This window comes from Mastigoproctus giganteus, chromosome 7 (assembly GCF_048544385.1).
Source record: "Mastigoproctus giganteus isolate SK-2022 chromosome 7, ASM4854438v1, whole genome shotgun sequence".
NCBI lineage: Eukaryota > Metazoa > Arthropoda > Arachnida > Uropygi > Thelyphonidae > Mastigoproctus > Mastigoproctus giganteus.
Genome location: NC_143581.1, coordinates 162916567 through 162944564, shown reverse-complemented (window position 1 = coordinate 162944564; position 27998 = coordinate 162916567). Strand labels below are relative to the sequence as shown.

General features: G+C 35.1%; 1 protein-coding gene across 2 annotated transcripts in view; it reads right to left on the bottom strand.

The window, feature by feature from the left end:
* Positions 1-27998, bottom strand: part of LOC150083302 (protein BCCIP homolog) — a 161201-nt gene that overhangs the window by 90653 nt on the left and 42550 nt on the right. For both annotated transcript variants that reach the window (XM_090377162.1, XM_090377163.1), the window contains exons 3-4: positions 17653-17727; positions 3125-3205 (exon numbers count right to left, since the gene is read on the bottom strand). In XM_090377162.1, coding sequence (XP_090233288.1) covers positions 3125-3205; positions 17653-17727 — 156 coding nt within the window. The remainder of the gene's footprint in view (positions 1-3124; positions 3206-17652; positions 17728-27998) is intronic.

Sequence of the window (27998 nt, the reverse complement as noted above, 5' to 3'; positions counted from 1 at the left end):
CTAGATTCCATTCAGAAGAGGGCAGTTAGATTAATTAATGACTCATCTCTAACAGTCTCTCCACTCTCAGTCTCTGCTGCATGACTTTACACGCAGCATGAAACAGAGACATACTGTTTCTGCTGCATGCCTTTTCTACAGATACTTCCATGGGCACTGTTCTTCTGAATTGGCTTCTATAATTCCCACTCTCTCTTTCAAAACAGTCCAAACACGTGCTGCCACCAACCAACATCCATTTACTGTCCAACTTCAAACTCACAGAACCAACTTTTCATCTTCCTCGTTTATTCATTCAACTGCCGTTTTCTGGAACAACTTTCCTTCACACATATTTCCTGAAAATTAGTCTCCAACAACCTCCAACCCAAGCACGGTACTAAGTACTATAGGTTCTAATACCTCTCATGTTTGGGGTTTTCATAAAAAAATATATATATATCGCTCACTGTTATAACGAGTGTACTATACGGATATACTGTAGAAATTTTGGTAACTATGTAAACATTCTTAATTGCTCAGGTAGTTGAAAAATTCCAATTCTTGGAATTGACAAAAATAAAAAAGGCGACTTAGCTTTTATGACAACCCACATTGGATTAGCAGCCGGTTTATGACCTTGTCCTTTTGGAGATGGGTGCTATACAATAGTGCATTGATGTTCCACTTGTCACATTATCCTATTTACAAATTGTCTTGTATTCACTGAATCATAAATTTAATTTGGGGACTTCAAAAAATTTTGGAAATGGAACATCTAAGAACCTTGAATGCAGATCACTTTACTGTCATTTTAAAGTAAAATCAGTTAGAAACGAACCCTTCCTTCAAAAACATCTACTAACAAAAGAAAGTGTCTCTCGATTTGCAAAAAAGTCGAAAGTTCTGAGTTAGAACATGATGCAAAAAATGTTGAAGTGTGTAAAAAGTTTTCTTTGTTCTCTTCAACAGTATCAACATTGTGGAAGAATAAACATGTTTACATATCAGCACTGGAAAAGAACAAAATCGACAAAATATATATATATAAAATTAGAAAGTGTGAGGTCACAAACATCGATGAAGCATTGCTTGCTTCAATGGTTCATTACACAAAGAAGTGCTGGATTTTCAATAGATGGTTGATCTTGAAGGCTCAAGCACTAAACAATTTGGACACAATGATTTTTTATGTAACAACGTTTGGATGGATCGATTTAAAAACCAAATACAAGCATATTAATACAAATAATATGAGGTATATACTAATATTATTTTTCTCTCTCTAATATTTCTTTTGTTTTTTGAATCTATTTTTTTTATCATGTTATTGAGAATTAAAAAAAAAATAGGAGGCAGATTTAACTCATCACTGATATAGAGAGTAGTGGTTATAACAAGGAAATTTTGTTGGTCCCTTGATGCTTGTTATAACCAAGTTCAACTGTATATATGTATACAGTTGAACTTTCGTGTTATAACAAAATCGTGTTATAACAACAAAATCGTGTTGAACTTTCATGTTATAACAAAACATAATTCTAATTTTGCCAATTCATATTTTTCCTGTATTAACTAAAATTAAGTTATCATTACAAATCAGTTATGTGAATATACAAACCTTTATCACACCGGATACAAAGTTCTTTTTAATAATTAAATCTGCAAGCTCTGATAAAATCTGAAAGTTGATTCTATGAAGTGGCTGATTCTTGTTAGAATCAGCCGCTTCATAGAATCAACTTTCAAAGCACCAATTCAAATCAGTAAAATGCTGGCAGCTCCATAGCCAGGTGGGCAGGAGCAGCAGTGCATAGCACATGCTTCTTGATTAGACCGGTGTTCGAGCCTGTGACCGCCAAATACGGAGGATGCAGAAAGGTCAGGGAATGACCACCGCATATCCCCGGAGCAATATGGCCTTAGATGCTAATGCTCCTAAAAACCAAAATAACAACAACAGTAAAATGCACTACATTTTTATCACTTATTAGAATTGCATCTTTATTTATAAGAATCAATTTTGAAAGCCACTGTGATATTTTTCTAAAGCGTATTTCTGGAGATCAACAACCATAAAACAATATGCTGTTTTAGGTTTATTGGGTTTTTTGTTTTGTACAATCCATTATAAAAGGGTAGTAAACTCAATATTATTGGATTTGTAATAATACCGATAGCTGGAATTCTGTGTGTTTTTACGTTATTATGGCGAAATGTGTTTCCCCTTCAATTGTATAAAAAGCATACCACACCGTAAATAAATTTTCAGAATCTGCTCTAAACTTCCTAAACTTTACTCCATATCTCACTTGTGCTTGTCGTGTTAGTTCCAATTTGTGCAGTGTGCTTTGTAATTGATTGCTGCTTATCTTTTTTACTGTGTTTTAAATTTTACTACTAAAAAAAAATGTCAGTGAACAGAAAGAGAGTGAATTTGAGCGTAAAAGATAAGTTACGAATTACAGAAACATACCACAAATTAAACTCAAGCAATATGTCCCAAAGGGAAGCAGCAGTAAAATTAGGAGTGCCACAGTCATCTTTATCAAAATTATTAAAATCACATCACACACTGAACACTAATGTGATTAGTGAAACCAGAAAAGGAAACGTGAAGGGAAATGCCAAACAGTAGATGAAGTTCTGTTCGTTTGATTCAAACAAGCCAGCTCATTTAATGAACCAATCTTCTTCAGAAAACTAATGATTTTGCTGAAAAACTACATGAAGAGTTTAAGGTGAGAGGGCTGACAAAATGGAAGGAGAGGCATGATATTGTTTACAATAAACTTCATAGAGAAAAACAGGATTCCAATGGTTATAAGTAAGTAGATTTATATGTAAATTATCCAAAAAAAAAATGAAAAAATAAACAGTATGTAAAAACAAATATTCTGACAAATGTCTACAGAATGTATTTGTAATATGAGAGACGTATGATTTCAGCAAGCAAGCAAGGAAAGTAAATTGTTTTCCATTTTACAGAAATAAGCAGTAAACACATATTTACATCAAGTGAACACATATTTCAACAATGAAAATTACATATAGGACACACAATTCTAATTTTGCCAATTCATATTTTTCCTGTATTAACTAAAATTAAGTTATCATTACAAATCAGTTATGTGAATATACCAACCTTTATCACACCGGATACAAAGTTCTTTTTAATAATTAAATCTGCAAGCTCTGATAAATTAATATGTGCCTTCAGAAAGAGCTAAAAATAGTTAAAATGACAATAGTTAGAGAACAAAAAAAAAAAAAAAAAAAAATACACACATTCTTATGAAAAATCAAAAATAAAAACACCAAATGCAAAACTGTAACAGTTCTTTAAACACCACTTTTTTTTTTTATAATATCTTTTTTTATCAAATAACAAAAACAATTTAATTTCTATTTTACTGCAAATTTGCAACACTCATTTTTATTTTTTCCTTACTTCAATGAGGAGCAGTATGAAAGTAATGCCGCCTATTTTTTTCCTCAGAAAATTTAATTCCTACACTATGCCTTTTATATCAATTAATCCTCAATCATTAATAAGCACACTTATTTTTCAACAGTCACCATTTTCTATGCACTTCTGCCATCTGAGTCAGACACTGTATTTCAATCCTGTAAAAGTCCTTACTCTTGCTCCAGAGGGCTCGCAAACACTGTGCTTGAGCTGGTCGTCTGCAAAATGGGTTCCACGGAGAGCATCCTTCAGTGGGCCAAAGCAGTGATAGTCTGAAAGTGTAAGATCCGGGCTATGTGAGGAGTGAGGAAGAACAATGCACCCCAGTTTTGCAATGGCCTCGATCGTGTGCAGACTGGTGTGGGGTCGTGTGTTTTCATGGAGAATCTTGTTAAGGTTTTTGTCTCGTCGAACTCTATGGATGCGGGCTTTCAACCTTTTCAACGTTTCCACATATCGATCTGAGTTGATTGTGGTGCCACACTCCAAGAAGTCCACAAGCAAGGCTCCATCTTTGTTCCAAAACACTGTCACTATGACTTTACCAACAGAAGGCTGTCTTTTGAACTTCTTGAGTGGTGAATTTTGATGGCGCCACTCCACTGACTGTCTCTTCGTTTCAAGATCATAACGATGTATCCAAGTTTTGTCACTGTGACTATGAATGAAAGAAAAACCTCTCCTTCACTGTCGTAGTTCTACACAGATGACTTTCCAGGCTTCTTTGTGCTTATGTATCAGCATTTTTGGGACCCAATGGGCACAAGCTTTGTAGCCCAGTTCCTTTATGATTGTTATCACAGCAGGTTTCACTATACCTACTGCATGTTGTGATGCAGCACGTTGATCCGGGGCTTGTCAACAATGTCACTTTTCCCGCTCTTCAAATGTGGGAAATCTACAGCATTGTCACCATAAACATTTTTGAGATGCTTATGGATATTGATAGGCATCACTTCTTCCTTGGTAAGAAATTCAATCATCACTCTTTGCTTGATACGTATATTTGTAACATCCACCATTTTGAACTATAATGTGCTACACTCACAAGACCGACCACAGTGCCACTCAGTATGGCTAGAGACTGCTCAGTGACATGCGAAATGATCTACGGTGCCACATTTTAAATCAAAAAAATTAGGAGGCATTACTTTCATACCGGTCGTCATAACTTTCCTTAAAATATTTATAAAAATAGCTTTCCAATCACTTTGACTGAAAAGCAGGAATATTAGAAACATTCCAGCAATCTGATAAAAGATATTGCAAAATTAGCATACGGTATCCATCTGTACATATGTTCAATATGCACTGATGGATATACGACAGATGAAAGAATAAAAAGGTTACACTTTTTTTCTTTTTTTGGCTGATGCTGTATAAGCTTGCTTTCTTGCATCATGAATGTTGTGCTACTGACCACTTTGTCAATAGTAAAAAAAAAAAAAAAAAAAAAAAAACACATAAGAAAAAGCAAGAATGTGCCTAGTATGAATAAACATTTTACTACGTATGTCTGGTTATTCTTATGTATTTGTACAAGGTGGTCCATAAGTAAGGAAACACGTTTGAATGCAATGTGACCATTCAAGGCATATCACTGTATTCATCTTTCACACTGGTTGTTAATAAATTGTAATCAGAAGGGTAAACAGCCTTTACTAATTATTGACAAGGAGTGGGTAGTGTTTTGGCTTATATTCCTAAGCTTTTAATTCTTTGTGGTGTGCGTGCGTGTGTGTGTGTGTGTGTGTGTGTGAAACTCTTATTTAAATCTACTGCCACATTACTAAACTACACTACAAAAGTCATAAAAGTGATTTATTCACTTGCATTTCTATAATATATTATAGAAGTAGAATTTTATTAATAAAAAGACAAGGTCCACATCTACACAATTCTTGCACTCTTTACTTGCAATTTCTGAGCATCATGTAAAACATATATGATTGATAGTGGAAGGTCAGGTGATTTGGTGAACCAGATGGGTTGAAAAATGATTGTCACCGAGCAGTGATCCATTCTGCCAATTACTAATGAGTTGCTCATTTCAATCTGCTTGGATCTTACCACTAAATCTTTATAATACACTTGTTGAGATCAATCACCACATCACAATACCAAATGCTATCAAAGTGATTTATTCACTTATATAATTTCTAATTTAAAAATTTAATTCCAATTAATATCATATACTTTATTCGACGTCTGAGTAATATATAATGTGCTTCATAATATGTGAGCAGTACTTCCAGAATTGATTCAGGACCTGAAAACAATGAAAAATGTTTACATAAACGTGTCGATTTCTCTATGGTTATGCAGCATGGCTGTTTTAATTTTACAAAATGGTTATGGAGTTTTCAATAGTTAAAAAAAATAAATAAATAAATAAGAAAAAGCAAGAATGTGCCTAGTATGAATAAGCATTTCACTAGGTATGTCTGGTTATTCTTATGTATTTGTACAGGGTGGTCCATAAGTAAGGAAACACGTTTGATTGCAAATAACATTATTTTGAATATATATTTTAATTAATAGTAGCACAAGAGAAAGGGCATACATAAACATGTAAAAAAAATAAATAAATTAAAAAAATTTACATCTGTTCAACATGATAACCATTTTGGTCTTCAAAAATTGTAATCTTTTGGGCATAGACGAACATGCAGTAAGGTACAATTCCTTAGAATTCTTCTCAAATTTTCTAAACTACTGACTACTGAAGCTCCAGCAGAGATCTGTGCTTATTCAATAAATACTTTCTTTAAAAATCCACATAAAAGTAATAACTGGGTGTTAAATTCGGGGAGTGTGGAGGGCATTCAACAGAGCCCTACTCCAATCCAGTGACCTGAAAAATTTTCACCCACTAACTTTGCTTTTTTTAAATTCCAAACTTTGCATTCTTTGAGATTTTTTTGGACTTTTTCAATGTCCTCTTTTACAAGTTCCAAATGAGCAGAAGTCTTTGAAATACAAGGTCTACAGGTTTTTAGTAGATTGCACACTGCTCCTACTTCTTTCACAATTTACGTAATGATCTTTATTGTGGGTAGTTTATGTCCAAAAAACTTCTTGAACTGGAGTGCAACTTCTGCTGAATTTTCATATTTCACATGTTGCTTTACAATTTCAAATCCTCTCCTTCATTGTATGGGTAATTATTTTTTCAGTTTAATTATTCAAAAAAAAAGATTATAAACCTATTTTTTAAATGACTTATAGATATTTACATCAGCAGCTATTCAAAATAGTTTCCTTACTTATGAACCACCCTGCAGATACAAAACTGGAGAGTAATATTACGGGAAGATGAATGGCCACAAAAATTACATCGCTCCCTTTATTTTATTAATATCATACTGGTCACATGAAATTATGTTCGCTGCAGGTCATTTCACCATTCTATAATGTTGGGGAATTTCTTCTTCATCTCTTCCATCATGCAGTATGACTGATGACTTTGAGATTATGATGGATATCATGGCAAGATCCAATCTTCCTTAGATTTCAAGGGTACAGTTCTAAAACAGTGTTCGTAGGCCGGCTGCTAGTTAGTACATGGGACAGGACCTATTGGTAACTCTTTAGGAGGCTTCTGGACCAGCTAGTGTATAATCTTGCTACCTCTACTCTGCCAGATAATGACTGGAGGGAATCCCGAGAGTGTGTATGCGGGGAGCATTGTCAAGGCCACGTTAGGTCAAGGATCTGGGTATATTCTTACCATGTGTATGCCATATCCAAAAATTTCATACAGTATGTCCCCCCCCCACTTTTTCTTACTATTCAATACACCATGAATTGTCAAACTAATAGAGCAAGCTTATCTGCGAAAAGATCTAAACCTCCCAAACACTTGCTAATTCATTTCACAACTATACGTGGTCTCAATTCTAATCTCAACGATGTCCATTTCAACTTGCAGTCTGCCACACCCAATGTACTTTTTCCTGACAGAATCCTAGTTAATTCAACTACTACTCATCTCAGTTGTCCAAATTATTTGTTGTATGATTCCTTTTTGCCTCAAAGGTGGTACTTTGTGCATATGTCCGTCCCAATATTCCCAGTCAGAGACTTAATAATTTGGAATCTCCTCTTTTCGATCTTTTCTGGCTTAAAATCTCTTTACTTCATTGTGTCAAATTCATCTGTTGTTTCTACTGTTCTCCCAACTCCACTAATCACTTGGAGATCTTCGACTTCCTCTCTTTGCAACTTGACTTTCTCCGGTCCAACTTTCCTAAAAGTAAGATAATTTTCCTTGGTGATTTTAATGTGCACAACTCCAGCTGGCTTCTGTTTTCTATTCACACCAACCCAGCTGGTCGAGATCCTGAGGATTTTGCAATTTCTAATGACCTTGCACAGATTGTTCATTTACCTACAAGAATACCGGACAACCCTAACCATACAGCCAACGCACTTGATCTCTTTCTCACAAACAACCCTTCTAAGTACACAGTCGAAGTGAGTGGTCCTTTAGGCACCTCAGATCACAACTTGGTGATTGTCTCTTCTCCAATGGAGCCTTTATCTTATGGCTATTCCCAGCCTCCTGTTGTTTGGCATTACAAGAAGGCAAAATGGGATGACATGAAATTCCATTTCTTCTATTCCTTGGTCAGACTACTGTTTCAAAACTTCTGATGTCAATGTTTGCTCAGATCGTGTCAGTGAAATTATTTTTGTAGGAATGGAATCCTTTATTCCACACTCCACTTTAAATTCTCATCCTTTATCTAAACCTTGGTTTTCCAATAAATGTGCTAAGGCGGTTCAGGAGAAGAATGTTGCATATCGTAATTGGCTTGTTTTCAATTCTTCAGTTTCATTTTCTGCCTACACCAAAGCTTGCAACAATTGTAAAGCAGTTATTAATTAGTGCAAACTAGATTTTGAACAGACTAAGAGAAGAAAACTTGCTTCTTGCCCTAATGGTAGCCAAGCATTCTGGTCTCTTGCCAAAGCTATTAGCCACAACTTTTGCCCATCTATGCTCCCACCTCTTGTCAAAACCAAATGGTTCTGTTGTCGCTTCGGCAAGGATAAAGCTGACCTGCTAGCATCCCAATTTTCTTCCAACACGTGTATTAATGATCTTGGTAAAACACCTCCCAACATGCTCCATTCAATGCCTCCTGTGATCTTCCATCAAAAAGATGTCAGAAGGATTTTGACGAATCTTGATGCTAAGAAAGCTCCAGGTCCTGATGGTATTTCTGCACTTGTTCTCAAAACCTGTGCTCCTGAACTTGCTGCCTTTTTTCACGTTCTTATTCCAAAGGTGTTTTTCCTCCTGCTTGGAAATTTGCTCATATCCAGCCAGTTCCTAAAAAGGGTGACAAATCCCTCCCATCCAATTATCATCCCATCGCAATTACTTCTACTAACTCTAAAGTAATGGAGAAATAAACTAACTGTCAACTCTTAAACTACCTAGAAACCTTCCATCTGATCAACGATCGCCAGTATGAATTCTGTCAGTGTCAATCCACTGGTGATATTCTGGCTTATGTTACCCATTTATGGACAAATTCAATGGAAAAGTTCGGTGAAACACAAGAAGTTGCTGTTGACATATCAAAGGCTTTCAATCGTGTTTGGCATAAAGGTCTTCTAAACAAGTTTCCATCTTATGGTTTGCCAACTGTTTTTTGTAATTGGTTATCCAGTTTTCTCTCTGATCGCTAACTGAGGGTGACGGTAGATAGCTCTCGGTCTTCTAACTTCTCCACTAATGCTGGTGTCACCCAAGGTTCAGTTCATTTCCCCACTCTTTTCCTCTTGTATATTAATGACCTTCTTCAATTGACTGGAAATCCTATCTGTAGTTTTGCCGATGATAGTGCATTGCACTCCACTTTCCATTTTGAGAAATCTTGCCCTGCTCAATCAACTTCAAACTCTCGATTATCCGCTACCAATTCGTTAAATGCCAATCTCTAGGTAATTCTCCAGTGGGGCAAAGACAACTTGGTTGATTTCGATCCTTTTAGAACTCAGTCTTGTCTTATATCTCGCAAAAAGGATTCTTCTGCTCCTATGCTTATCTTTGGTGACACACCGATTTCTAAGCAAGATGATATATCTCTTTTGGGGATTACCCTGACTTCTAATCCCTCTTGGCACAAGCATATTACAAATATTGCTTCCTCTGCATCTAAAAAACTTGGTTTTCTCTTTCGCTCTTGGCATTATTTTTCTTCCAAACAGTTCTTCACTCTTTTCAAATCGCAAATCACGCTACCTTGGAATATTGTTCCCACAACTGGGGCAGTGCCCCCAAAACCTCTCTCAGGCGTCTAGATTCCATTCAAAAGAGAGCAGTTAGGTTAATTAATGACTCATCTCTAACAGAGTCTCTCCACTCGCTCATCTCTAACAGAGTCTCTCATAGACATACTGTTTCTGCTGCATGCCTTATCTACAGATATTTCCATGGGCACTGTTCTTCTGAATTGGCTTCTATAATTTCTGCTCTCTCTCTCAAAATAGTCTGAACACTTGCAGCCACCAGCCAACATCCATTTACTGTCCAACTTCAAACTCACAGAACCAACTTTTCATCTTCCTTGTTTATTCATTCAGCTGCCGTTTTCTGGAACAACTTTCCTTCATATGTATTTCCTGAAAATTACAATCTACAGAAGTTCAAGTCTAATGTCAACAAATACCTTCTCTTGTCTTCTCAACTTCCAACCCAAGCACGGTACTAAGTACTATAGGTTCTAATACCTCTCATGTTTGGGGTTTTCATAAAAAAATAAAATAAAATAAAATGTTAGCATATAATTTCATAATGCTATATGCTTCTCATTTGCAGACTGTGTAAGATCCATATTTTTGCAATATCTATTGTGTTCAAAGCATTCACCTGCTAGCACATGCTATTAGTTTCTAATCAGAAGCAGTATGGCACAAAAGCAGTTAACTTGAAGGAAGAAAAATGTAATTATTTTCTTGATAGGGAGAGCTTTTCTATTTGATATACAGTAAATTCTTACTAATCCAGATTAATTGGGGGAAGAGGTCAACCAGATTAAGCAATAATCCAGATTAATGCAGCAAAAGATATCCCTAAAAGACTAAAAACTTACAACACAAATAAATAGAAAATTTAATGATATATAGTTAGTGCTGATGAAAATAACTATATATATCACTATAATCTTTATTTAAAAACTACAAAAAGACAAATATTTATCCATCGAATTAAGACTCAGAAGTTGTACAGCAGACTCTCAATTAATCAAGACACTTCAAGACTCCAAAGTATAAAAAGAAATATCCACTGGAAATCAAATTTCAAATAATAAATGGAATGGGTATAAACAGATGTTTTGCAAGTCAATAAGCAATAAGAAGCAGTGTTATAAGTAGTAATTGGGAGATGAATGTACCTATTATCCCATAACTCCCACTGTCTTCACACCGCCGTTCAAATAAACAGTGGAAAGAGAACAAATGTTTATTTTGTTTTAGAGTGTCGCCCTACAAAAAGACAAATTTTGTTTCCTTATTTATGTCAGGAGTGTTGAAATTTTTTTCACAGTAAATATTTTTTTTTGTTTAGAAATAGCAAAATGATGGGTATATGCAAAAAAGTTGTTTTCAATTGACCAAAAACTAGAAATTATTCAAATGAAAATCGTGCATCCGTTAAATCTTTAATGAACCATTATAATGTTTGTAATCAAACCATACACAATTGTAAAAAAATAAAGGACAACTATTACATTTTGCAGGAATATTTGTTAGCGTTAAAGGCATGACTATCAAAAAAATGATGAGATAGTCTACATACAAGGCAATGGTTGTAGTTTAGCCAACAATTATATAAACCCATAATATATAAAATATATTAACTTATGTACATATATATACACATAAAGTACCCAAATTAAGCGATATAAGCAATAACCCATCTGACTCAGAGCCAACAACAAGACTGAACAACACACAAGACAATGTGATGTATGTTGCATCTCTCTTTGCACAGTTAAAATGACTCGTCTAACTTCCTGAATCCCATGTGTCTTTCAAAGTACAGTACTCAACTGTGAACAGAATTTTTCATATTTCGATCCAGATTATCCGGCATCCGGATTAACTGTAACCAGATTAGTGAGGGTCTACCGTACTTCCAATAGGACTGGATATAATCAGTTTTCTGTGTCTCGAATTATTGAAAAGATATGCAAATCAAGAAATATCAAAAGAAAATATGGAACGTGGATGAAGCAGATTGTATTCATATAACCCATGATTAGTGTTATTGCTATGCTTACTTATCTTGTAGTTTAGTGCGACAATTTAATTGAAAGTTAAACTAAAATCATACTTCAGACAAGAGCAGTAAAAAAAAGGGTTCATAAGTAGTGGGAATGCTTTGACTCAATAAAGAACTGTGTGCTCTCCCCTATGATTTGCAAGAGAATTGCCAAAGGAAGTTCTCGTATGAATCAGAGCTTTATAAAGTGTGATACATGTTTGTTACATGTATATGGGGTAATCCATATTAAGAACAATAATGCCAAAGTAGATGCCTTTGTGTCTTTTTGATGCAGAGTGTGATGAGATTAAGTGCAAACTAAGAGTTGTGATGGCTGTATATGAGTGTGAGGAAAAGGGTTGGCACCCTTGAAGCAATTAACATTATGGACATCATATACAGTAAACCCCCGCTATTCGCGGGGGTTACGTTCCTGAGAAATGCCGCGAATACCGAAAACGCGAATACTGAGTTATGGCTCCCATAGTAATAAAGGGGTTCCGTTCCAAAGTATGAAATATATAAGAAAAACTAGTCTAAAATTTTGTCTATGTATTATATGTACCTTCATAATATGACTATATACATAGACAGTACATAGTGAAATGCAAGCAGATGGCATCGAAATGAAAATAAGAAACAATTTAATATTAAATGTAATATTTATTAGAAATTTCAAACAAATCTTTCAAACCAGCGTCTTTGCTAGCTAAAAAACTTATCCCGCCAGTGCTATCACCAGTTTCGCTAAAGCGTTGATAAGTTTTGCGTTTTCACGAATGATGAGCGAATTTAACGGAATTTTATTTTGAGTTCGGTCTTCTATCCACAGATTTAAAGCTTTTTCCATTTTTTCTAATTTAACATCACGAGTTACAGAGCAAATTTTTGAAGCAATTAGCGCGTTTTCACGGACACTATGGCGGATTTTTTCTTCCGATTTCTTGATTGATCGTACCGTTGACTCATTGATTTTATAATGTTTTGCCACTGAGGAGACACTTTCACCATTAGAAATTTTATCTAATAACTCGATTTTATTCGCTAATGTCATCGCCTTATTTGATATTTTCACATTTCTCTTGTTATTCGTAGCCATATTTTTGTACGGGTTAGAAAGAACTTGTCCACAATAAAGTCACTTTCTTCCGTTAACACACTCGAAAAAGTCTGTTTTACACTGCAAAACGGTAGATTTATCACTTTTGTAAGCATATCAATTTATAAATTGATAAATTTATTCAATTTATAAGCATATAAATTAAAAGCAAACGATGAAACCTTCCATAACAAGCGCATAACACATACTGAACAAGGATTAGAGAGAAACATTCACGCTCGCGATTTTGTCACCCCTCTCCCCTCACCCACTGAGCGCTGTTTTGACCGGGAAAGAATTTTAGCCACGCCCATGTTTTTTTTATGGCGGAAAATATTCACGGCGCTTTAAAATTCACATTTTTTAGGTTTCATTTTATAGTAAATCGGCGATCGCGAATACGCGAAACCGTGAATACAGATACCGCGAATAGCGGGGGTTTACTGTACTCAAATGCCCAGCTCGATGACAGAGCCTGCATTTGTGCATCAGACACTGCAGTGACATCCTCAACAGATTTGATCCCAAAGAAAGTAGCTATGCTATTATCTGTAATCCTATTGTCAGGGAAAAGGGAAATGTACTGTACAAAAAAGATAGGTGGAGTAGGGGCATGGCCAGGGGGCAAAACTTAATAATGTTATAGAACAATTATCATTTAAGACAGTGGTGTCCAATCTAAGGCTGCGGGCCAAATACGACCCATGAATAATTTTTATATGACCTGCAGGCCGGTAACAGCTCACAAATAATTTTTATACAGCCCGCACAGAAAGTGAATTAAAACAGCATTTTAGAGTTATGCCACTGCGTGTACAGGCATGAAAGCGTCGGGCTCGACTGTATCAAACATCTATATGTAGTTCAGTGGAGTCATATATATGCTAAATAGAGTTATATACATATCAATCTTTTCATATTTTGAAATTCTACTATTTTGATATAACTTGTTCGTTTTACTGAATTATTATTAATTTTATACTGAATTAAAAAATCATCCTTAAAAATGTTCCAAAAGGGAAAAGTCAATTTGGACTGTTGTGTTTTCATGAAAGGTGGACTGAAAGACTATTTCTTCATTGAGTATGACCAAAAAGCAGTGTGCTTGGTCTATACATGACCACACCCGGCATCATTTGATGTTCCATTGTAATGTCAGCTGATAGTGATATTTATTCGGCCTTGAGAATGCCATGTGGTGGGGTACTCAATGGGAAAGAGGGACGTAGGTCGCATGGTACAAGTGGGCGGGGCAATTACAGGTGTTTTTATGTAGAAAAGATTTGACTTACACTGTCATACCTCTACATTTTACATAGAAAAGCATGCACGGGGTTGGCAAGCAAAGCGAGCAGGGGCAAAGCCCCCTAGTAAGTTATTATTATTATTTTTTTAAATTAAATAAATTTGTTGTTTTCAAGATATTTAAAGTCTTTTTCTTTTAATCTTAATCTTACCTTACATTCAATTATCTGGAAAATTTTGCTATCCGGAAGAGGTCTGACATTAATTATTCCTGATAACTGACACTCTACTGTACTTCTATGGCTGAAAACTACAATCCCAGCTTGCAACTTGAAATTATTGATCTTCAAGACAAAACATGGTTCAAAAATAAGTATATGGACTGGGAAAATAAACTACTTGAATTATACAAGGCCCTCCCATCTGAAGATTTTCTGCTAATAAAAGAAAATGCCATGAAAATGGCTAATTTTTTCGGATGAACATATGTTTGTGACCAAATTTTTTCATGTATAGAATCAAATAAATATGTAAAAGAAACAGAATAACAGAGGAGCATCTTCATTCCATATTGAGAATTGGTGTCACAAATTTTCAATCAAATTTTGAACAATTATCTAAAAACATCCAGCCTCAATCATCTCATTAAATATAAGTTTTGTTCAGTAAATGTTATTGTGTATTCTAATTTTCGCATATATTTTCAATTTTAGGTGTATCATTATATTTATTTATTCACCTTAATACTGAAAAGCAGTTATCCTTTTTCAGGTTGTAAATTTTCTAAAGTGGGCATTTAAAAGTAAAAGTAAGATTTTTTTTTTTTTTTTTTTGAAAAAACAAAAGTTATATTTTTATAATTTTAATAAAATCTAAAAAATAAATCACTGACATAGATTTATTGTGCATAAAAGTGTTGAGAATTGCATTTTTTATATGTAGCCTGAAAATAAAAAACGGTAACACGAAAACAGAAACTTCCTTTAACATGCAACGAGACAGGGAAAATGTAACACACTAATTTTTCTTGAATCACACAGTGCAGCCCACGAAACAAATCTAACTTTGAATATAGTCCCTATATGGGAAAACGTTGGATACCACTGATTTAAAAGCGCACAAAAGGTGATATTGTTTGTAATAATGATATTAGGAATAAGAAACCCAAAAATTTACTTAACAGGTACAGGCAAGGCTGAGAAAAGGCCAAGAGTTAGGATTAAATTTGAAAGTTTCTGGAATTTTACCCAGACATGATGGGTGCTTACTTTGACAGCCTTGTCCATCAATCCAGTCTTAGAGCCACGGTGCAAGACTTGTGGCATATTTTTTTACAGCATGGTCTGTGCTTGTCAACATGAGACACTGTTTGAACAGAGATAAGATATACTTAATTAAAAGGGGGGGGTGCAAGAATATTTCCTTATGCTATCAAGGTAGTGTTAAGTGTGTTGGAAAACTGTTAGTTTGGGAGTGATGCACAGACTAATAATTCAAAAGCAGCTGGAAGCAGAGGTGAAATTAATCCTTGTGCTACTGCTATTGGGACATGCAGTAACCTGGAGATAAACAATTAGGGAAGTAAATGTGCTGCTGGGGGCCATCATGGGAAAAGCAAATATATGGGTTATGTTAGGATTACTAATAACAAAAACAGCTTGTACACTAATGCTAGGGTCTAATGCATAGTAAAAAATAAGATGAATTTGAAATATTGGTTAAGTCATCAAATGTGGATAACGTAGGATTTTAATTTTCCAGATATTGACTGAAACTTGAAGACTGGTGACGTGAACAATAATAGAACTTTTCTATATTTACTGGATTTTTTTTTTTTTCTCTCTCCACTAGCATATTAAAGAGGCAACAAGCAAAAACAATACCTGATCTGTTTATCAATGTTCAGTGAATCTTTATGCATTAAAAACCCTCCAAATATCACTAGATGGCAGTGATCACAGTGCTTCGATGTAGGATTTACTTAAAGGTATAACTAGTGTTGAGAGTAAAGAGGTAGGGATTTTGATACAGTAAAGGTGACTACAATGGTCTTTGACAGTTTAAATTCTTTTCAGTGGGACCAACTGATACTGTTACTAACTACAATTTATAAATAGGAAACATTCAAGGAATGTAGAAGTTATTAATATTTTTTTATAACAATTAAGAGATACTGTTCAAGGTTTAGACCTAAATGTCAAATGAACTGATGTCGCTAGAAACAGAAAAGACAAATACTTAGGATGATTATAAATTACCAGGGGGATACACAAAACTACAGTAAGTATAAACTAGCCAGCAATCAGTTCACTAAATAGGTTAATCTAGAAGTACTAGAAATCTTTGAACAAGGGGGGAAAAAAAAAAAAAAAAAAACATCAAACAATTCTTTTTTTTTATTAACATAAACAAGGAATTGTTTGCTTCCCCCCACCTCTTATTCAAAGATTTCTAGTAATTTACTTTAAAGAAAGGGATAAACCACATTGGTCCAAAAATACGAATAGCATAAATACTGATGATCCTCACTTAGGTTGCTGACAAACTGAACAAATATTTTGTATCTACATTCATGTGTGAAGATTTTAGAGATGGTATACCAAAAGTACATCTAATTTTAACTGGAAGTTAGAGATTATTTTGTGATCATTGAGAACAGTGTGGAAGAGAAATTGTTGAAGCAAAGAGTAAATAGGATAGATGGGATGACAAATATATCTAATTATATTAAGCAGCAAAAGAGGTAAGTAAACCTTTGGCCCTAATTATGAGCCTTGGATTCATGGTGGGGTCCTTACAGATTGGAATCTACATATGTCTCTCCTATTCACAAAGGGTGAAGTGAGTAATGACAGCCCTACAAGCTTATTTCTGCTTGGTTTCTGTTCCAGGGAAAATAATGGAGTCAGCGATAAAAGAGGTAAAGCAGTATCATCTTGACAGGAATGAATAATAGCATGGATTTCTTAAGGGAAGATCTTGTCTGACCAATCTGATTTACTACTACAATGCAGTAACAAAGTAACTGGATGCAAAAACAATTCTGACATCACATATATTTATATTTCAGTAAAACTTTTGATACAGTTGCACACAAAAGATTGTTGTACAAAAAGGAGCAGTGTGGCATTAGGGGCAAATTACTTACTGCTATGGATAAAGGGATGACTGAGTGGCAGAAGACAGAGAACAGTTATTAATGTGCACTGGTCTTCTTGGACTAACGTTATTAGTGGAATCTTCTGGGGGAATGTTATTAGCAGGTAGAGTTCCTCCAGGAGATTCCACTAATAACATTAGTCCAAGAAGACCTAATCTTATTATACAATATACAATCAGAATTAAGATAAAATTTTAATGTTTCCTATTTTAAACTATTTCGTGCCTTTTTTCCCAAAAAAAACTGATTGGTAAAGTAAAGACAGCCATGTGCCAACAGTTATGGTTCTTGGCATATCCAGTTAAAATTCAAAAATTTCTTCATAATTACCATTACTAGCAAATTAACCAACTGTAATATAAGATATCAAATGATTTAATAAAATTTAATAATAAACTTTTTTTTCTTAAATTTATTACCTGTTTAAGCAGCTGCTGAATTCCATGAAAATCACTGTCATCTGGGGTTCTTGCTTCAAAATCAACATTTATTACCTTAGGGAGTAAAATTCAATTCTTTAAAACAGAAAGTGATGAATATCTCCATAAAAAACATTTAGTATTTACGAAAAATAATACTTCATGAAATTAAAATATACTAACACATTACGCTGAGCAAGATGATATACATGGCAGAGGACTCGTTCAAAAAAATTATACATATGAAGGAGAGTGCCCAAAAATAATATGCTATATTTTAAAAAAATAAATTCCCTATGAAAAAAGGTGACTTTTAGTGTTCTGTAAGTTTCAACTTTCCTGTTTCTAGTTGCAACTCTAAAACATTCCTACAGCATAACAAAAATTAACTGTTAAGGTGCAGATAATAACTAATATATAGCAATAACAATAATAACTATATGCATACATTCAATAAAAGCAATAAAGGGAGTATGTAAAAGCTGAATATGAAAAATCATTGGCAACTAGTGCTAAGAATGGAGAAATTGGGTATATGGGTAGAAAATAAATTCAACAAGCCCCTTACAAAGTGGGTATAATTGAGCATGAAATTTTATTTGAGTAGGTATTTTGGTGGCTAAGTTGAACAGTGGTGAATGGTGAACAGCAAGTTATATTGAAAAACATGTCACGTGACTGCATCTACCTATTAGTACTGTTAAATCATCATGATTCAAGGATTATTCCCTTGGATTGGAAGAGTGCCAATGTTTCTCCAATCCATAAGGGACTGGCAAAAGTGATAGCTAATTACAGACTAGTGAGTTTTACTTCTGTGGTTGATAATATTATGGAATCTACAGTTAGAGACACAATAAGGCCCATTCTTCACAAGAATGGTATTCTAGATGTGTCTCAACATGGTTTCATGCTGAATCAGTCCAAATCATTCTTCAAAATGAGTTGAATTTACTGGGTTCCTCTGATTGAGCATTCTTGCCTGGACATTCTGATCATCAAGAGGAGTAATGCATGTGATCAATGGAACACGAGAAGTTTCAGGGATGCTAATAATGAGGGTAATAATCATAGTATTAATACTGTATCAATTGGAAGTTCTCTTAATGGAAATAAGACATGAAGGAAATGTATCTAAAGTCATGATTATGGACACAATGTTTTGCAAAATATATCAACTTATCATACCATTTTTTTTTTTTTTTTTTAAATTAAGGATACTCAACCAGTAGAGTGTGCACTCCCATGGGGGGGGGGACCTCAGGAAGACACATGAGGAGTTATTCAGGGAGGGGAATGCCAGAGGCGAGTTACACTCTGGCAGTGAGCTAGATGATTTTGTAATAACTGAGAGGAAAGTGGAGGAGAAATTGTTGAAGATAAACATAAAAAACGCATCTGGGGTGGATGGGATCTATCCAGTTATATTAAAGGAGGCAGCAAATGAAGTAAGCAAACCCTTAGCCATAACTATGAGAGCTTCTTTGGACTCATGGGAGGTACCCATGGCCTGGAGATGTGCAAATGTGACCCCAATTCACAAAGGAGGATCAAAGGGCGACAAGTAATTATAGACCTGTTAGTTTAACTTCTGTCCCAGGAAAATTAATGGAGGGACTGGTTAAAGAAGCACTGCAGGATCATCTAGACAAGACTTCAGTTATAGCTCGGACACAGCACGGTTTTGTTAAGGGAATGCAGAGAATAACTCTGATATCATATACTTAGAAAGGCTTTTGATACTGTTGCACATGGAAGACTGCTGAACAAATTGGAGCAGTGTTGCACTGGAGGAAAATTGCAAGACTCTTACAAGAACTAAGAGGTATGATCTCACCAACAGTATTTTCTAGCCTTATTCATACTCTTTGTCGCCAAGCTAACCATGTTTCTTATGCTTACCACACTGGACCAACATGGCAGATTATGGTCCATTTCCCTCAGCATGAACTGTCGAGGGGGCTTCCATCCTGCAGTGGGTTGATCATGGCTGCAATTTACCTTTTTTTACTATTCCCAGCAAAGAAGGAAATTTGTCAATTTAACCAGAGAAGCTCACTCCTCGAGAGCAAACACTCGTCCCATGAATAACGCTTCTTTCTTTTTGAATTTGAGCAGCAAGCAATTAAACTCTGAACAGCGCAATGTTCTAACCTCTGGTATGAAGTTCGCTGCCTTACCGTCAAGGCCAACGATCACATAACTTGCCATGGGAGTAGAGGCTAGCATAACCAACCTCTCTGAAGACGCTGCTAATGACATCAACTTCAAAACGGCCTCCGTCCTCTGACACACACACACACACACACACACACACACACACACACAACCTGTACACTCCAACTTCAACTGTCGATCAGCTGTTTGTTATTTGGTTTTTAGGAACATTAGCAACTAAGGCCATATTGCTCCGGGAATATGCGGTGGTCATTCCCTGACCTTTCCGCATCCTCCTTATTTGGTGGTGATGGTCTCGAACCCTGGTCTAATCAAGAAGCATGCTGCTGCTGCTCCTTCCCACCTGGCTACGGAGGCACCCTGTCGATCAGAAAAGACAACACCATCATCGTGCTACCAGCCAACAAGGGGTACCGCATTGTCATATTAGAGCGGTCAGAGTATCTAGAGAAAGCTCGTGCCATCCTACAGAACCTCAATGTTTATGAGCCTGCGACCGATCCACCTATCAAAGTCTTGGGACACCTAGAGTCAAACATCAACAAACAAGTCTATGCATGGTACAAATCTGGGAAAATTTCTGCATCAACTCGGTGGCTACTACATGCCACGGGCTGCCAACTTCCACAGTTTTATGGCCTACCTAAGGTTCACAAGCCAGGCTGTTTGTTTGTTATTTGGTTTTTAGGAGCATTAGCAACTAAGGCCATATTGCTCCAGGGATATGCGGTGGCCATTCCCTGACCTTTCCGCATCCTCCATATTTGACAAGCCAGGCATTCATCCATTCTTAGATGTTTTAGTAAAGTGAGTGGGCCCACACCTCCAACTACAGATCTGGCCATGCCTTTGCCATCTCAACAGCACTGCACACACTGTATTCTCCCAAGCTTGGAGCCATTCCAGTTCAAAAGGAAGCTAGGCACACTGAGATTTCCAGGGTAAAAACTGACCTGGTCAATTGTGGTTACCCAACCCATATATTAGACAAGTGCTTGCTAAAAGTGCAAGAGCTCATGACCTGCCTGAGGTCGTCATCCCCACATGACAATATGCCTACCGCCTATATTCTCTACTATCTGGCCATGTTGGACCAGATCTTGAAAATCCTCCGGGAATAACGCATAAAATGCGTACAATTACCTGGTAGGAGCTTACATTCTCTGGTTTCCAATGTAAAAACTCCAATCGCCCCACTTTTGCATAATGGAGTGGTATACCGAGTAAAATGCAAAGATTGTGGCAGTTGCTATATAGGGGAGAACTCGAGATGCCTTCAAGACCACCTTGAAGAGCATGACAGATCAATTCGCCTTGGTGACACTGACCACTCCACAATCGCGGAACATTTCTGGTCGACCCACCATGACCTTAACCCTAAGCACAATTACGAAGTGATCGACCAATCCAGACTCTTCCACCACCACCTTTGGCTGGAATCGTTGAACATATCATGCAATTCAAAAACCTTGAATCGCGGCAAGGGCACGAGGCTACACCTTATCTTGGAATCAACAGTCTTGAAGCTTGATAAATGCTGGCAGCAAACCCACACAAGTCTGTGTACCAACGAACACCAATCTAGTAGATGAGTGTCAATCTTGTGGCTATATATGCATCAGAGCATGCACAGCTGTTATATCTATTGAAAATGTTATCTATAATGTCCATATTCTGTTATAATCTGTATACATTTGCTGAGGAAGGAATCTATTTGCCCTGAAAGCTTTATTCTTTGTGATTAAAATTTTAATTACTGGAAATATACTTACAGTTAATTTAGATAAAGGCTTCTTGTGTCCTGCAGCGTGTCTTTTCATGTTGCAAAATACCACTTATCGCATTTATCTGAAATGAAGTCCTGCAGAGAAGGGCAATTCATAGGTATCATCAACAAATCATTCAGAATGGAGGGATTCACTGATAACCTTAAATTCATTTGACTAAAACCTCAATCACATGATGACATACTTGCTGGTAAAATGGCTACAAATTTCAACCAACTTTGAGAGAAATCAAACCTGTCTTTATTATTCATTGTTCTTTCACGAAGATAGTGTACATTTAAATGCTTCCCCACAACTTTGAACTCATACCACTATTTCATAAAAGTTATTGAAACTGTTTCTCCATTATTATCAAAATATTTTCTGAAACATTTCCCCAAAATCTTCCAGAACTTCAGGCCTGGCAAATGTATCAAATACTGAGACAGCCTTAGCAATTTCTGATTAATTTTCACCATATCTTTTTTTTATCAAATACTTCATTCCATCATCTATTAGTTTTTTTCATGCAATATTTGAGTAGCTCTGCATGCATTAGCTGAATACCATTGTATATACCTAGACCATTTAGGTTACTTAATTTCCTCTTAAAATGTTGTGGAGTTTCTCTCATTTCTTTCAGGGCATTCAAGGTACTGTCCACGTGGTATTTTGTTTGACTAAGTAGAAGGTTTTTCCTTTTTAAAAATCAGTTACAGTTGCTTGAATAAAGTTAAAAAATCTAAGAAAAAATAGCTTCTTATTGCAAAGAAGAGCAAGTGAGATGAAACTCAAAAATAACGAACCTGCATTAATGATTGGTTGATCTATTATTTATTTTCTGCGGCTACATAAACAAGACAAATTTTTACTTGGTATGGTTTTTGAATTTTTATTTATTGTTTTTTCAGAGTTATGTAGTACGAGTGAACCCAGAAGGTGTAAACCAACACATCTGCTATTGATGCTATGAAGCTTAGAATTCTGTTTGTTTCCAGTTAAAGTTATTTATAAGCCCTCCCATATGATCTAATGATTACTAGTAGCTCTAATGATCAAAAACAATGTATTTTTGAAAGATTCATTAGGGAAATTCATTATTTTTTAATAATAAATAAGGAAACACAAAAAGCAATAATCATTTGAGACAGAGTTAGCAACATGTGCAATGTTGAAATTTTGCATATAAATGCATATATATATATATATATATATATATATGCATTTTTTAAATTTTTTAAAAATATTTATACATACAATAAGCAGAAATATATATGCATGCATAAATTTTAAATTTTGCATATCTTAAGTTTTTTAAACTGAAAAATGGAAGAGGCTAATAGCATCAACTTTATATTTTATGCCTATAACATATTTTCTCTAATATTCAAAAGAATAAGTTTGTTTTTTTCAGAAATTGAAAGGTGTAAAAAACACAGCATTTTTTAAATATTTAATTTTTTATTAAAAACTAAAAAATGCATACAATAAGTATTGCAAACCATTAAGAAAACGTGACACAATTGGCATACTCCAAGCAGAATTAAGTAAACCCTTAAAATTTTATCAGAAATTTAAAAGAAAATTCACACCTATCAGGTGCAGAACCACCAGATTTGAAACAACTTCGGCACCACCACCACTCAAAGTTAAGGAAGGTTTAGACAAATTATTGGAAAAAATAAGGAAATGAAATGGGTTCCTCCCATGCAGTATTTTATAAGCTTTTCTTCCTTGCAACATGATGCAAGGAAGAAAAGCTTATACAACATATATACTTGTTGCCAATACTAATAAAGGTTAAAAATAAGGTTCCGGTTTAAATTTCAATGATTAGTTTATTTAATCAGTCATTCTCTTCTTGGTGATATGCCTTCTTATTTATATCTCTCATATATCACTTTGCTCAATTTTTCTGTCAAAAGAATCAAGGAACAGTTAAAGTGGAGTAAAAAAATAAAAAAATTATGTTTGAATTTTATTACATATACCAGTATAACAAAGGTACATCAGTTACTTAATTTTTTTACTAAAAAATTAACTTTGATTTAATTTAATTGAAAAATTAAATTAAAAATCAAATTTTTAGTAAAAAATTAACTCATTAAATTCTAATTAATAACACAAATATGATTCCTGATCGAGTCTTTTCAAATGATACATGCTTTACCTCTGCAAAATGTGAGGCCAATATTATGAAAAGGAGTAGATGTAGATGAAACTAGACATGAAATACTGAAAGATAGGGGGAGAAAATAGCATACACTGGTTACATCACTTTATCCAGGAGTTGGTTTCTTTCTGAAGGACAAATTCCAGAAGGCATTAACTGCACCAATATAGGGGGTTAGTCAAAATGCTGTCAACAACTTTGTCAGTTTATGCCAAATATACGTTTCTGCGACAAGAACGCTATCAAATGAAAGCGTAAATATCAAAGTTGTTTGCCGTAACAGAGATGTGCAAACATTTCAGATGTCCACCAAGCAGCCTACATTCAAAATGGCATCACCTGTGGAGAAATCATTTTGTGTTCTCTGTTTTCACGAAACAAAATCAAGTGTTTCAGTGCAGCAATCATTCCGAACTAAATTTCACAGAAATCCACCAAATCGAGAATCCATCATTAAGTGATATAGGCAATTCGTGGAGGATGGATGCATCTGCAAATGCACAGGTCAATTTTGTTGTAGATTGTGTGTGGCAGGCGAATCTCAAGAGTCTCCAAAAATCAACCAAGAAAGACAGCAGAGAACTTCAGATTCCACAGAGGAGCGTTAGGCTTATTCTCAGAAAACAATTGTCCATGCATCCCTAAAAAATTCATTTGTTAAAAGCCCTAAAACCACATGAAAAAGTTTCTAGGTATGAATGTTGTTGTAATATCCAAGAACTGTGTGATACTGTTCAAAATTTCATGGACAGATTAGTGTTTACTGATGAAGCCATGTTCCATCTCAATGGTAAAGTGAATTAACACAACATTCATATCTAGGGGAGTGAGAATTCACACGAAACTGTAGTACATGAACGGGACAGTCCAAAACTAAACGTTTTCTGCTCAATGTCCATAAAAAAAGATTTATATGCCCTTCTTTTTCACCAAAGACATGTGAATGCCATTTCCTACCTTGACATGCTGATCGATTTGTTGCTGATGCAGCTGACACAAGATGGAAACAACTTCATTTTGCAGCAGGATATAGTTCTGCCACATTTTCAGAGGAAGATGTGAAAGTTTCTGAATGACAATTGTCCCCATTACTGGATTGGCCATGCTTCCCATGATGACAAACCTCTACTTTGTTGGCCACTGAGATCACTGAACCTGAACTCCCTTAGATTTTTATCTATGAGGTTTTGTGAAAGATCTGATGTTTTGCCCTCTTACCCATCACTTTGTAAGAGTTGCAAGGACATACCACTGCAGCTATCAATTGACAACAATATGCTGGAGAAAGCGTGACATGAATTTGATTTACTGCATTGACATGTGCAGAGTCACATGGGTCCCATACTGAAGGACTGTAAGGTAACTGTTAAAAACATTAATATTTATGCTTTCATTTGTTTTGTTTTTTTTAACAGAAAATATGTAGTTACTTTCAAATAAATTATCAAGGTTGTCAACAACATTTTGACTAACCCTGAATAAATAGAGAAACAAAACTGCATGTGGAAATTAGGGAGGAATTTCGTTCCTTAGAGCAGAGGTTCCCAAACTACTGAGATCTACGAACCCTTTCAAAAATCAAAAAAAAGTTCACAGATCCCCTTCAAATATCAAAAAGAGTTTGTGAACCCCTATAAATAACATATGCATATGTTATATGCGTGTGTGTGTGTGTGTGGTCGACCACCATTTCACGGACTCCTGGACCCCCAGGGGTCTGCAGACCCCAGTTTGGGAAACGCTGCCTTAGTGTATAAACTAAAATCTGTGCAAGTATCTTAGAGAAGGGAATTAGAAATACTGCTGAATGTAACCTTGGGAAAGAACAGTTAGATTCTGGGCCAAATAGAGGATGGAGAAATCAAAAGTTTGCACTAAAACATATATTGAATAAGATTACTAATTCCAGCACTTTTCTTTTTTTTTCTAAATAAGTGAACCATTTACAACTATTAGAGGAACAGTTCAAGGATGAAAGGCTTAAACAATGCTTCCTTTTTATGCATTTGTTATGCTTTCTTTGATTTCAGTAGCACTTCTTTTTTTCCTATCTAGGGAAAAAAAGTACTCGTATATATATACAGGCATACCTCGAATAACGAATAGGATGCGTTCCACGAAATTAGTTCGTTAAGCGAAACTTCGTTTTCAGAGGTAAAAATACTATGGCCAGAATAGGGATACGTTCCTACGTAAAGAAAATGAAAAGCTTTTTTTTCGAACAAAGAAAAGTTTTATTAAATAAACAGTCAACTTACATACAAAGTGAAACCACATTTTAAAATACGAGTCTAAAGTTGATTGTTTATGCTCTTTTTCTCTTTCATTTAACAATTGCCTATACGGAGTTATTGCATTTAACACCGATCGCTTAACAATAAAACTTCTTCCTAAATCAGGATCATTTTCACTAAAAAAATTTAAAACGTTTTCATTTAAGCATGTCATTTAAGCACCTTTTTAACTCTTTGGTTGTTAACACTTTTTCGGCAGGAACTTCTTTAACTTCGTCATCATTATCTTTGTCTTCGTTGCTAACAAGGTTTTCTAAATCTTCCACTGAAAAACCATCATCTTCTGCATTCAATAAATTTCTAACATCCTCTTCATCGACATTTTCGAAACCTATTGATTGAGCCATCTGGATAACTTCATTTCTAATTTCTTGGATGATGTTATTTTCTTCTTCTAGTACAACTTCTGGCCATATTTTGCGCCAAACTTGATTTAAGCATTTCTTAGTGACTTCTTCCAAGAACTATCAATGTTTTCAATTGCGTTTTAATGGTGTAGTTTTTCCAAAAAGTTTAACTGTCATTTCCTCTTTATCCTCTAGTTCAGTTAAATTGCTTAATGTTCGACGCATATAATAAGCTTTAAATGATGCTATTACTCCCTGATCCAATGGTTGAATCAGGGAAGTTGTGTTTGCTGGAAGAAACACAACTTTGACAGGAATGCATGTGTCCAACGTGTTAAGATCAGTAGGATGTCCCGGAGCAACAACAAAAGAGCTTTTTCTTCAAAGTTGTTTTTTTGACAATACCGTTTTACTTCAGGACAAAAGTGGTTAACAAACCAATCAGTAAATAACTCCTTGGTAACCCACGCTTTTCTATTTGCTTTCCATATTACAGGTAAATTCATTTTTATGTTACCTTTTAATGCCCTTGGATTTTCTGAATGGTAAACTAATAACAATTTTAATTTATAATCGCCAGAGGCATTTGATCCAAAGAGTAAGGTTAAACGGTCTCTGGCTGCTTTGAACCCAGCAGCTGATTTTTCTTCAATAGAAATGAAGCTTTTTGTTGGTAGCCGTTTCCAGAACAAACCGCTTTCATCAACACTGAACACCAAATTGGAAAATTTTCACGTTCAATTGTTTCCTTTAGTTTTGCTGGAAACTTATTTACAGCTTCTCCTGTTAATTTTACACTATGAATCCTGGCCCGTTTTTTAAGAAGCCCCAAAGGTTTCCGTAATTTCTTCAGTTTGTTTAGATTTCAGGTGATTAAACTGGAATATTTTTTTTTTATGTTAAATGGGGCTTGAAATTGCCGACTTCGTTATATCGAAGCTTCGTTATCAGAGGTTACGTTAAGCGAGGTATGCCTGTATATTCCTTACTAATAAGCTGTATGAACAACAAACTAGAAAGCACTTCATTTGGGCATGATCATTCAGAAATGTGGAAACAGTGTATAGTAATGAATTCTTTTGTTATAATTTAAAAACTTAATTTTTTTTTTTTTATCTTCCAACAAATACTATTGTGTTTCTTTATTCTTTCCTTGGTCACATTTCTAAAATGGGAGACTTGATTCAGCATTCCAAAGAATGGATGGACTTACAAAACATAATCAGCCACTCGTTAACACATTAGTATACCAACTAATAAAAAATAAATGAAATCTATTAAAATTATTTGAATGTAAATTTTATTTTCCTGAAGTGTGGTATTTCCCATTTATTTTCCAGAAGTGTTCATTTATCTACAAGAATACCGGACAATCCTAACCATACAGCCAACACACTTGATCTTTTTCTCACAAACAACCGTTCTAAGTACACGGTCAAAGTGAGTGGTTTTTTAGGCACCTCAGATCACAACTTGGTGATTGTCTCTTCTCCAATGGAGCCTTTATCTCATAGCTATTCCCAACCTTGTATTGTTTGGCATTACAAGAATGCAAAATGGGATGACCTGTGAGATTTCTTTTCTTCTT